At 39.3% G+C, this 13,383-nt stretch overlaps 1 protein-coding gene across 1 annotated transcript in view; it reads right to left on the bottom strand.

The window, feature by feature from the left end:
• GPR158 (G protein-coupled receptor 158) overlaps positions 1-13,383 on the bottom strand; it is a 340,854-nt gene that overhangs the window by 153,346 nt on the left and 174,125 nt on the right. Inside the window, exon 4 of the mRNA XM_065399964.1 lies at positions 11,728-11,945. Coding sequence (XP_065256036.1) covers positions 11,728-11,945 — 218 coding nt within the window. The remainder of the gene's footprint in view (positions 1-11,727; positions 11,946-13,383) is intronic.

Raw genomic sequence — 13,383 nt, 5'->3', positions numbered from 1 at the left:
TGGATTATCATTTTTTTAAACTATGTCTTTATTTAGGAAGTTTTAACAAGTTCACAAGTCCTAGACATGTAAATATCAGAGACAACACAATCATCTTTACAACAATGAGCTTCTGTTTAGAAAAAACATTATAGAATAATATAATCTTTGGATCGCTCTATTTACCATGTTACAGACTGAGCATCTTTACCCTACCCATGACATGTCATTTCTAGTGATTCTATTAAATTAAGTGAATTCTCTGATTACATATATTTAACAAACTAGGAATGTCTATCAAATGTTATTTAAAAAAATGGACAGTTGTGATGTTTAGGTTTGTTTATTTTTTGGCAGGCAAATATAGTTTTGAGCACTGAATAAATAGTGACCAAATATCTAAGTCTCTATAACAACCACCTCCCATATATTTTCGAACCATTCCTCTAAAGATGGACTATTTTTCTTTTTCCAATGGGAGGCTATCAGTAGCCTAGCAGCAATAAGCAGAGGAGAGATTAGTGAACAAAGGTTTTTGTTCAACGTTAGGAGAAATTGACCCTTTGTGTGATTCCTTACTATGGTCAGATGACAGAAGGGAAGGAAGTCTCTATCATTGAGGGAAAGTAATTGGTCTAAAGTAGAGAGATCTGGTTGACTAAAAAAAAAAAAATCCTGCCAAAATGAGTTTGCTGCAAATAAAAATTTTCAATAGGAAATTTTGAAATTAAACAATTTTTGTTTTGCACTGCATGTTTTGGTTTGGTTTTCAATTTTTGGCATTTGGATTTTCAGCGTGTGTGGTATTTTCCCCCTTTGTTGCCCCTCACCCCCTTTTTCCCCACTGGAAATGTTTGGGGTTTTTTAATTGAAAAAGTAAAAAATGTGAGAGGAAGGGCTACTATTTAAAAACTTCATTTCATTTCAAAATTTCCCACAAAAAATAGAAAAAAGTCAATGTAGTGAGGACAGAGTTTAAACAAGTAGGGAGTATTTCACTGACCCTTGCTGTATGACCTTCAAGCTAGAATTCAATGAGCAGACTGGGCTGAATCTTCTCTTACGCCTTTTGTAGTTAGAGAAATGGCTGAGACTTGCTAGTTCCCAGCCAGCCTCGCCTGTGACTCCAGGAGAGAAGGACAGCCTAGAAACCAGCAACCCTTTGTGTCAGTTATATTTATATTCCTAGCATTTGACAAGGTCTAATGGAATCAGTATATATAAATACTGACATTCCCCCCCACAGCCAGAGAGAGTCCTATAGGGCCTGAATCAAAGCCCATTGAAGTAGGGCTGGCTGAAAAACAACATTTTCTTTTCGCAAAACAGTTATGAGGTTTCAACACTTGTTTTCATTCTAACGTGGAAGGAAAATGACACCTTTTGAAACCTTTTTGTGAAATGGTGAGACCACAAGTTCTATAGGCCAGTGGTTAGGGTACCAGCCTGGGATATGGGAGCCCCGAGTTCAAGTCCCTACTCCAAGTTAGACAGGGCAGAGACTTACCCCGCATCCCAAATTGGTACCCTAACTCCACTGGACTATAGAAAAAGAGTACCCCTTCTTTCTCAACATTTCTGTTTCAACCGAAAAAAGCTTTTGTCAAAAATACTCCAATCAGCTCTACATTGAAATCAATGAGAGTCTTTCCATTTACTCCCAGCCTTATCCAAAGTCCACTATAATTAATTAAGCTGTTGAGATGATCTCTCATGGAAGGAGTGCAATAAGTAAATTCATTGCTTATATGTATTATTTTTTCAATTATTTCCTTTGTAATTAATTTGGAGATAAACTAAGACAGTTACCCAGAGAAAGAGAATATCCTGTTAATACATTCCAAGGACTTACTAGGGTTTTTTTGTTTGTTTGTTTTTATTTGGCTTACAACTGCACACAACAAACTCATTCACATACAGACTAAATTACATGTATACAGTAGTGTTGTAATGTTGGCATTCCGTTTTTTTTTATAGATTGTTAAATGCTCCATTTGGGATCTTTTAGGATGAAAAGAACTGTACAAATGAAACTTATTATTGACTACTACTCAAGTCAGTCTTTTACAAAATCATTCACTACTTTAAGTGTTTACTGTCCTATTTTAAAGTATTTTTCAAACAGATTGAGATATGAAAATATAGTAAATGTAAATTAAATCAAAAGCCAGATTTTTAGAGTTGGTTATACACAATTATGTGCAGATATCTAAGTTATACAGGCAAATTTGTTAGGAATCACTGGCATTTGGAAGTTTTTGCAGTACACTTCTACCCCGATATAACGCGACCCAATATAACACGAATTCGGATATAACGCGGTAAAGCAGTGCTCCGGGGGGGGGGCGGGGCTGCGCACTCCGGCGGATCAAAGCAAGTTCGATATAACACGGTTTCACCTATAACGCGGTAAGATTTTTTGGCTCCCGAGGACAGCGTTATATCGGGGTAGAGGTGTATTTCTGAACTCAATAAATATACCCCTTGTATATCTTTCATTTCTGCTTTAAAAATAAATATTTTGATAACAATCTAGTTTCTCTCTACAACTAGCTAACCTATTACTGTACTCAAACAGAATATGTCTTGCATTTACTTTTTACTTTTAAAAAATTAGGAGAAAACAAAGGGCAAGCAGCCATCAATAACAGATCAATCTCATTAAGAGAGAACATGCACAAGATGTCAGAAGACCAAGAAATCCCCAAACGTTTTCTTTTTAAATTCACCTGCCCCTTGATCCTTTATGTTATACGAGTAATTAAATTTGTCATGGTGTATTATGAAGATAAGCTGGTTTACATTTTAAAGCAGAAATTCTGTTCTATACCAGATACACCGCACCTGCAATACTGAAACCTGAAACACTGTATCTATAGGTGAAGAACTCTGCTAGTGAAAATGCTCTCCCTGTGGCCAAAGTCACCAGAATGTCTCCTCTCTTTTTAATAAAAAAATAAGAAAAAGAAAAAGGTCATCAGTTGCAGCTGCAGAAGATTCAATATGACAGCTCATAAGTATCACTGTTAAAAGTTTGTAAGTTAACCAACCCTATACTTCAAGGGACCTCCTGGAACACATAATCAAGTCCGTCCCAAGAAGCCATCTGCCCCCTGATGTTAAGGCATGTCATCTTCTCAGGCAGGCAGAACAAGCTACCAGATATGACACAAATCAGAACATATAACAGAAGGGAAAAACAACAAAACATTAAATATAACACATATATATATGTATAATTGATTACCAGCAAACTAATTTGCCCAACATAGTGTCACATTTCAGTCTGCAAGCATTAGTTAGGTTAGCCATGTTCTAAGGCCCTGATTCAGGAAAACACTTAAATGTGTGCGGAAGTTCATCCCTATGCATGGAAAGTAATCAAAAAGAGGAATGAACTGAGGTGAAGCAATTCAGCCATTTCCCTGCATTCTGCTAGAAGAGTTTTCTCCAGACATTCCATGGGTCTTTTTTCCATCTTTCACTTATGCTTTAGAAAGCTTCCAAATTTATCAGTGAACATCAGCAGAAAGAGAAAGCATGCACTGAATCCAATGTATTATATTTATATGCCAACTTTAATCCCCAAGTATTCTAAACTAAAGCACTTTACAAATCAGACAGGCTGGAAAATGGAAGAAAGATTCACAAACATTTTCTCTTTTAAAAAAATGTGTCTTCTCCTCTCTCATTGTGCAGACACTATATGGATATGCAGACACTGATACATCTTTGTTCACATCGTACAATAAGCCCCAGCTACATCAAAGACTAAATTTTGATCTATGAACCCCCATGACTGCTGTGTTTCTCTGAGGCAATGCAGATAATAAAGCCCACAATGAAGTGCGTGAGAGCTGGGGACAAAAAACATTGTCTGCTGAGGGGATCCAGCTATGGAACAATCACCCAGAGGAGACCAGGTGAATCCAGAGTCTGACCATCTTCAGGAAATGTTGCAAACATTAATCTTTGAGAGAGCGTTTTCACCATAAGCGACACTCAAAATTCCAACAGCCCTTTTATTCCCATCCACTCCCCCCACAAAAAAACGCAAGCCCTACCTCAACAGAGATCTGACCCTGTAATGGGAGAAGTGCCAGAGACTCCGTGACGTCCACTAAGGACTTTGCTATTGCTAATGATTAATAGGAAAGGTGCACAGATACTAGTAATGAGAGCATAATAAATATATCATATTGCTGCTATTTTGCTGATACTACAGAAAGTCACCTTCTAGCAAATCCATAGGTGTTCATTCACAAATCCAAATGGAAATTCAGTTAAGTGAAGTTATCCTGAATCCACTCAGTTTTACATCAAAGAATCAAAGGGAAAGACTTATTAAGGTGTTGTAGTCCATCTGGTACAGCTCTATTCCCTACAAGGGCTCAGATATAAGACAGATAGGAACTAAGATTGAAAAGAACAAGCTACTATAAATTCTAGTAGTTCACCCAGTCTAGTTTTACATTTCAGAAAAGCTGATGCTTCCGAAATTGTTTCTAGAAAATTGTTCCACAATGTAATAGATCTCATTGTTAAGAAATTCACCTCGAATATCAGGAGAAAATTCCTTACTATCTTTATTTCAAGCCATTTATTAAAATATCTAAATAAGGCTATAATACAATTATATATACACACGAACTGAAGCTTACAAGGCTAGGGCACAGCTTAATCTCTGGTATTAATGAATTTCACAGCCAAGGCCCCTCCACTGAAAATGCCCCATTAGCAGCCCCTTTAAGTCTGAATTTGGGATTGATAAACAGTAGCACTCTTACCAAACACTGTTGCCATGGAGAAGAGCTTTGAACAAAAAGGCCAGGACCTGGGATTGGTTTGGCAGTCAATGCAGAGTGCGGAGTATTGCATTATGTATTCTCATTGGTTCATACCACTTAGAAGACAGGATGCTATATATTGAACTATCTGTAGTTTCTAGATGTCAAGACAGCGTGAGGACAAGATATAGTGTGTTGCAGTAATCCAGCCCTGAGGTGACGAAAACTAAGCAGCTAGGTCAGCATCTAAGAGGAGAAGGATGCAGCCTTCTGGGCAGCCAAAGAGTTTAAAACAAGAATTTCTTGCTATTAATGGTATTTAGGCACCCATGAAAAAGTTAAGAGTGCATCAGGACCCAAAGATTTTGGACCACCTTGTCAAACAGAGGACAGATGCCCTCTACAGAAAGTAAGGTCACGTATCTTAGTAGTGCCTCCACATGCTCTGATCTTCTCACCTCTCATCTCTCTCACATGACTGAACTTGAGCCAATTTACATATTTTTGATCTTGACCCTTATTTCTTTCATATCCTAGACCAATGATTCTCAACCTTTCCAGACTACTGTATCCCTTTCAGGAGTCTGATTTGTCTTGCGTATCCCAAGTTTGACCTCACTTAAAAACTACTTGCTTACAAAATCAGACATAAAAATACAAAAGTGTCACCACATACTATTACTGAAAAATTGCTTACTTTCTCATTTTTACAATATAATTATGAAATAAATCAATTGGAATATAAATATTGTACTTGCATTTCAGTATGATACTTAAGCCTGTTTTTCACTTGTAAGCCCTGTCTGACGCCCAAGTCCTGGGTGGCAGGGCTGAAGCCCAAGCCCCACCGCCCAGGGCTGAACCATGTAACTTAGCTTAGCAGGCCCCCCTGTGGCATGGGGCCCCAGGCAATTGCCCTGCTTGCCAACCCTAACACCAGCCCTGCACTTGCGACCTCCCTAAACCTATCTTGGAGCCCCCCCTTGGGAGTCACAACCCTCAGGTTGAGAAAAACTGATCTAGATGAGTTGAGTACCCCCTGCAAGACCTCTGCGTACGCCCAGGGATACGTTTACCCCTGGTTGAGAACCACTGTCCTAGTTCATCATGGCAACTACATTGTCCATACTAGAGCTGGGTTTGTTTTCCTGAGTAAATTCTGAACACTAGATTCCCCTAGAACATTCATATATATCCTGTAAACACTGTGCTTTGAAGAGTGAATGACACTATATCCAGTAAATATAGGATATTCACATTGTTGCAGTCATGCCTGTGAAAGTATTTTCTTTTGGAACTTCAGTAACTATTACTGTAGCTCTAACTTCCATCAGCAAATATAGGCATTTTAAGTCCACACACATCTTTTTAATAGGGCATCTTGCAATTACTTATATGAGAGCTTAAAAAGAGCCTATCTAAAGGCATATTGTGACTATACAGAAAATGAGGAAAGGACACGGTTGTGAGCTCCATTTAGAAACAAAGGAAATGGGTAATTGACTAAAAGAACAGCCATACTGGGTCAAACCAAAGGCCCATCTAGCCCAGTATCCCGTCTTCCGACAGTGGTCAATGTCAGGTAATCATCAAGTGATCCATCCCCTGTCGCCCATTCTCAGCTTCTGGCAAACAAAGCCTAGGGACACCACCCCTGCCCATCCTGCCTATCCTGTTCTGTAGACAACAAGCTCAGTGTTTTTAAAGATATCCACCCACACTACAATGTAACTCTTCTAATGTACACTATGAATCTTGGTCCACGCTCATAATTCAGTGCTGAAGAACATTTATGCAAAGTAAACTAACCATGCACAGAATCAATATACAATTTAGGAATTGTCAAATGTATACCATCAGGGCAGCATGCAAGGACAGCTGTTCCATCTATGCAAAAGCTCTTCCCTTCTTCCAAGCTTCCACCTCAACTGAAATGTCAGACTTTGGTGTCTAGACACACACACACACACACACCAGCAGAATCTGCATGTAAAGCTGGACCTCAGTCCTGTAGGACCCCCAGCGGTCCACCACAGAACCACCATTGTCCCTGCCTCTGTTTCCCTTAGTTGATTTCAGGATGGAACCTATATCCATCAGTCTTTGTCTGTAACTCCAGTCCTCCAGCTGGGTTACTTGAGTCTTTCCCCTCCCTGGGCTGAAAGGAGTCTGGCCCCCACCCAAAGTTCTACCAGCCCCTTTAGTGGAGCTCCGATCTATAGTCCCAGGAGTTTGACTTTCATCTCTGGGCCTCCTCTAACCCCCTTTCTGATGTTGCCCCTTTGCAGGTTCCTCCCCTTCTGTCTTCAACAGGGCAGAAGTAAAGTTAAAGCAAAAACGCAAAGGCAAATTCCAGTATTCCTGTTATTGTCCCCATCCCTAATCAGGGATCTCAGTTGTCTTTACCACAGTCTGTGTGAGTGGGGAGGGTGGGGGTAGATAAGGAGACCCAGGCCCCGCCCTGTTCTCTGGATTACACTAGCAAATAAGGAGTCAGTGAGTTAGGAAATTCATTATATTTAGATATTAATCAATATCCTAGCAGTCCTAGCCCTTTAAAGGTGTGGAACATCAATGGCCTTGGATTATCTTACTTTGGGGAAACTAATAATTCTTGCAGTGCAATCATTGCTACTGTGAACCCCAGAGCTGTTAAAGGGGACAAGAAGCTCTGTGTTTCTAATATAGGAGAAAGGGGAATGGATAGCTCTGGCAAGCTTAACTTGTATATTATAATTCCATCTCAGCGCAGTTCTGTGCATGTTCTCTGTTATATTGTTTGAGGGTCATTTATATTCTCATGTTGGAAATGATATTAAATGGTGCATATAAATGTAACAGGAAGAAATTATTAGAGGTATAGCCTGGGGAAAATGGGTCATCCTGAGCTGATAGGTAGTTGACTCTGATTTTGTAACGAGCCCAAATTCAACAAAAAATAAAAACTCTAAGGGGACAGATCCTCAGCTGGCATAAATTGTCGTAGCTCCACTGACAGAGCTATGACAGTTAACACCAGCTGAGGATCTGTCTTGGGGTCTTGTTTTGTTTGGGTTTCCTGTCCAGGGATTATGATAACTGTTTGGAGCTGATTTGTTGTACCAGACCAGTCAGCAATGGGGCTGACTTCATGGGACTGGACCTGGCGATACTAGAATTAACTCTGTAATACATACAGGACGTGATCTGGTGGCAGCTGAGCAGATGGAACTGACTTCACAGGCAGGGCCAGGCCACAGCCAAGCTGACTTCATGGAAGAAGACTTGGCAATAGCAGAGCTGGTGAACTGATTTCACTGGACCAGGATCTAGCACTAGCACGCCTGGAGAAGCTGACTTTGCAGAATCAAACCTGGCAGCCTCAGATTGGAGCTGGACCTGGTAGTGCAGACTTCACTGGATGACAGTGGACAAGCTCAGGAGAACCACCTCCTGGTGCCTACTTGACCACCACAGAGTCTAGCTGGATTAATGAGTAAGCAAGGTTTGGCGTAGGTGAGGATTGTGTTGTGAATAACAGTTCTGGGCCACCGACAAGCTGGCAATTAATTACTGAGAATGTGGAGTCAGCCACATCCCTCATAAGTTGTTTGTGTCTTGCTCATTTAATTTTTCATGTAAATAGAAGTTTATCTTGTTTCTCCCTCCTCCCCCAATAAAAGGTATTTGTGGTTTCATATTCCCAAGGATTCCTGAATGCTTGTCAGTGGGGAAGAAACACCTGCAACAGGAGAAAAGAGGATTTAAACTATCTGTTCCTAAACCTGGGAGTGGATAAGGGTTTTAGGTGAGGGGTCAAGCCAATCATTTTAGTTAGTTTAAAAAGGACTCAGACAGAAATGCACCAGGCCTTTACCACTGCTAACAACACCTGGCTGCAGGGTTATGTGACTGCTATTTTACAGTATGATTAATTTTGGAAATTTTTAAAACTTCATTTTATTGTTAAGTGACAATTGTTTAAATATACTTTTAATGTGATGGTTGCTATAAAAGTTCACCGTAGTACATTGGAATTAAAACTAACTTCCTCCTGGTGATCTTAGTTCCTAACTTATATACTGTATACCCATGATCTCTCTGAACGGGGATGCAAATACTACACAAACAGCCTCTGTCATGATAGCCAGGCACTTCCACTTCCAGTCAGAACTTGGCAGTATAGAGAAGAATGAAAACAAAATATAGCAGAAGAATAAGCTAAGCTGGTTTCTGTGGAACTACTCATAAGCCCCAATTCCCGATAAAGTAAATGGAACTCCAACAAAGCACCTAAAGACATGCTAAATATGGATAGTTTGGTGAATCAGGGCCATAGTGCATAAAATTAAATACATGCATAAGTTTTTGCAGGATTGGGGCCTTAGCTGGCATTTCTTGACTTCTGAGTACCTAACTGTGCAACTTTAAAGGTCTCTGAATCTATATTTTTTAATGGTGGCAGTACATAGTCCCTTAAAAGTTTACATGAACAAATTATTTTTTCTAAAATATCTGCCTTTGTATTCACACCTTTGTGAATCACAGCTGCTCTCCTTCCCACACTGATCCATCTCAATGGATTGGAGCAGTTTTATATCTCAACCATAACAAGGCACACATCTTCTAATATAATAAAGATTGTTTTGTTTGCTTTTAAATACATTTTTTTCTCAGCGTCTAGATATTTTAAATGTTCCAATAGCTTTTATTTCATTTTTATGACTTTTCCTCTTGACAGAAAATACATGGCCAGTTACCAGCTCCATTCTTTCATTCCAATTTTCTGTCATTACCCAATGTAACAGACAGCTTTCTTATGCAAATTATCATTGTTCTCAGTATGTTTGCCAGGTCATAGAGCTCCTCATTTCATGTTAATTACACAAGATTCCCCCCAAAAAAAATTCATGCTGTACCAACAAGATAAAGGACACAAAAGGAATCCAAGAGAAAATTCAGCTGACTGACAGGACAAGCAGTGGGACATAATTTTTCAATTTCTACTCATTGAAAACACTGCTCAAAAAGGAAAAAGATTGTTCACCAATTCATTACTGCTTTTTAGATTTTTTTCCTTTGTAAGAAGTTTATTTAGAGCAAAATCAACATTTCTTAAGCCAGTAAAACTATAACTGAATCTGTCTTCATCTAATTTAATGAAAATGGAATGTTCAAAGACAACTCTCTGTCTGGGAAAAATGTCTATTTTGTCCCATGTCTTACTTCTGAAACACTCTTTATTCAGGCCTTAAATATAGCCTACAAATCTGGAAAAACTGGGCTTGTGCTCTTTTCTGCTTCCTTATGATGTATAAAGAAAGCTGGACAGGAATTTTAGAAGTGGAAAGGACAGGAGATGCTGGTTGAGTTTTTTAATATTAAAAATTCAGGTCCTATCTGGGGTTGTGTATACACTTGACTTTTTGAGAAAATGCCAATCACTTACTACGCTACCACGGATGCAGCTTCACTACTACCAATGGTAGTGAAAGTGGGAGGTTCCCACTCCTCCCCAAAAAGTCTATAATATATGTAATAAAGTAGATGTATTTATTATTTGTTTTACAATAGTATCTACACACACACACACACACACCTGGTCAGTATTGTTTATGTGAAAGAGTTAAAAACTTCCACATCCTCCTCTTTATTAGGCTTATAAAACTTAATATAGGTTACAATGAAAGGAGGTAAAAAATGTCAAAGCACACTAATATTAACTGAATGGGAAGCAAACTATTTTGTTCGCTCCACTTCAGGCTTGGAATCTGATTTAAATTCACAAGGAATGTTTCTCTTAATGATATTATCTATTTAACACAACCATTAGAAGACTATAAAATTACCATCAAGGGTAAAACCTCATAGAATTGGAATGGAGTTATTCTGCTAAATTAATATTAGGCAACTAATATTGCTTTCAACAGACTTTTTTCATTAAGAGAAACTTTATATATCCAATCAAGTCTGTTGTCTGAATCAATCTAAACAATTTCAGTAACAGTTCAGTAAAAAAGTAAAATTTCAGAAAAGACTCTGTCAGAGACAGAAGAAAGAGAAAAAAGTTTTACAGCTCATTCTGAGATTTCCTGCCAGGATACTGAAGTAGCTGTCTTGAAGAACGTGACACACACTTTCCTACCTCTGTAACTGTCAGATTCAGTAGACTGGGCAATCGCTGTTCAGGAAAGCCAAATGGAAATCTATTTATGGACAGTGGCTGAAGCTATTAATTTCAATAATGTGGTATGCTGTATGCACATGTAGATCTTCCCAAACTAGCTAGTAAATATGTGCAAGCTTCTATTCATTTTTGAGTAAACTGGAAGTTTTCAAGAGAGTGCTGTGAACAAAACAATAGTAAAACTAACAGGAATATTATATGCGGAAATGTTTGCAATAAGGTGAACGTGGCAAGTTTATCAGGGCAGCATATAAAATGAAACTGTAGGAATGCCAGAGACAGGCTACAAATTGCTGGGACATGTTCCCATTTTTTTTAAACCAAAACTTTACCCAAAGGTACCCAATTAAAACTTTCATTAACTATTAGCATTTTGGACACATTTATTTCAAGTAATCATCAACCATGTGGGCTGTCTGCAGATTTAAAACATCTCTCCTTCCTAACGGGATTCAAATACTTTCAGGCTGAGATTTTCAAACATAGGTGCCTCAGGTTAGGTGCCTAAATCCATATTAAAGTGCCTAAATAAATGGCCTGATTTTCAAAACTGCTGAGTATCCAACAGTTCTCACTGAAATCAGCTGGGTATACAGCACTTCTGAAAATCAGGCCCTTTATTCAGGCACCTAAAAATGGATTTGGACATGCCTGAAAATCTTGGCCTATGTAAAATAGATTAGAGTTGCTTGGTTAGGAAGTTAATCATTCAAATTGGGAGCATTTCATTTAAAACAAATGTGTCTGCAACACATAACAGGCATGAAGGTTAAAAGAAAACATGCCTATGATTACCTTTGCCTTGCGAAAATGGTAGACTACCAGCATGCTTATGAAGTCCAACAGCATACAGAGTGTTTGGAATGAGATGATAGCAAGCCGTAAATACTTGTCCTCCTGTGCATAGCAGGGAGTATCATCTGTACAGTAAGAACATCCTTCCCTGCAGGGTAGGCAGGTGTAGACTTCCTCAGACATCTTGCCTCCAGAGAAGTGATTATCTGTATCTTTTCCTGAAAGTATCAAATGGGGGAAGTAAACCATCTTTAATTCCATGGCACAGGCAGTTCACACATACAGGAGCAAAACACTTCTCTGTTGACCTCTCTTCCACTCCCCATTTTCCTCTCTCGCTATTTTACAGCACAGCTAGCAGGGATTGTTCAGGTCGCTTCACCTGGGAAATGCAGTCCAGTTTAGAAATCAGAGGAGAGCAACCTCACATGCCAAATGTTTTCCCATTATTCTTAAAATAGGTTCAGATTGTAAAGTTAGTTCTGTGAAGGCAACTGGTGAATGACAGAATTTATCACAGCAGAGGCCTGGAGCGTGGGGAAAAGAAATGTTATACTTACTGAGACATGAAGACCAGACCCTGCTAGCTACTTAACACTCATAGTACAGACTCTGATCTGATTTTTTATTGTTCCTTAATTCCATAAAGATGTTATCTATAGAGTTAATTACCTTCAAATTAGATAAAACCCTATTTAATTAACAATTGTTCAGCACACTATTGGATGATTACTCAGTTCCTTACCCAAAGTGGAACTCATTCTTGGGTACTTTACCTAATTTTCATTTACAAACACAAACCATGAGAGCAGGAAGTCTTGTAAGTATGTTAACATTTTGTCTATCTCAGTGGTTCTCAACATTTTTGTACTGGTGACCCCTTTCGCTTAGCAAGCCTCTGAGTGCGACCCCCCCCCCTTATAAATTAAAAACACTTTTTTATATATTTAACACTATTATAAATGCTGGAGGCAAAGCAGGGTTTGGGATGGAGGCTGACACCTCGCGACCCACCATGTAGTAACTTCGTGACCCCCAGTTTGAGAACCCCGGTCTATCTAAATCAGTGATTCTCAGGTTTTTTCCATGCTGTGATCCCCTTTTCCACTCCATGAAACCCTCTCGAATGTCCTTCTATTCAGCTGGATTCTTGCTGGGATACCCGCCCCGCACCTGCAAATTTACCAATATAGCAAGGGTATGCAGGTCATGACCCAAAGACACCTGTTTACAATCTCCAGTATGAAAGCTCCTGATCTATATACAATCTGTTAACATTGGCCAAGAACAGTATTCTTTTTTTTTTATTTTGACACTCCTACAGGGGGGGGGAAATGTTCACAGAAACAATTTGCACAAATTTCAAACCTTGAGAAAACAATAAGGTTATGTCTACGTTACACATTGCTTTCAGGGGCATGTAGTGTAACTATGGCTGCACGCCACAGTGAAAAACACACCGTGTCCACACCACGGACACGTGTCAGTGAAAGGCTCTGGCAGAGGGGAGGCAGTGGGGAAAGGCTAAGCCTTTTTCCTACTGTCTCCCCCCACCAAAGCCTTTTTGCCACCGACAGAGCTTTCCCTGTGTCAGGGAAGGATTCCAGACACGGGGAGCTGTCGGAGCCTTCCCCCGCTGCCAGAGCCTTTTGCTGT

Source organism: Emys orbicularis, chromosome 2, assembly GCF_028017835.1.
Source record: "Emys orbicularis isolate rEmyOrb1 chromosome 2, rEmyOrb1.hap1, whole genome shotgun sequence".
In the NCBI taxonomy this organism is placed as follows: domain Eukaryota; kingdom Metazoa; phylum Chordata; order Testudines; family Emydidae; genus Emys; species Emys orbicularis.
This window is presented reverse-complemented; position numbering and strand designations above follow the sequence as displayed.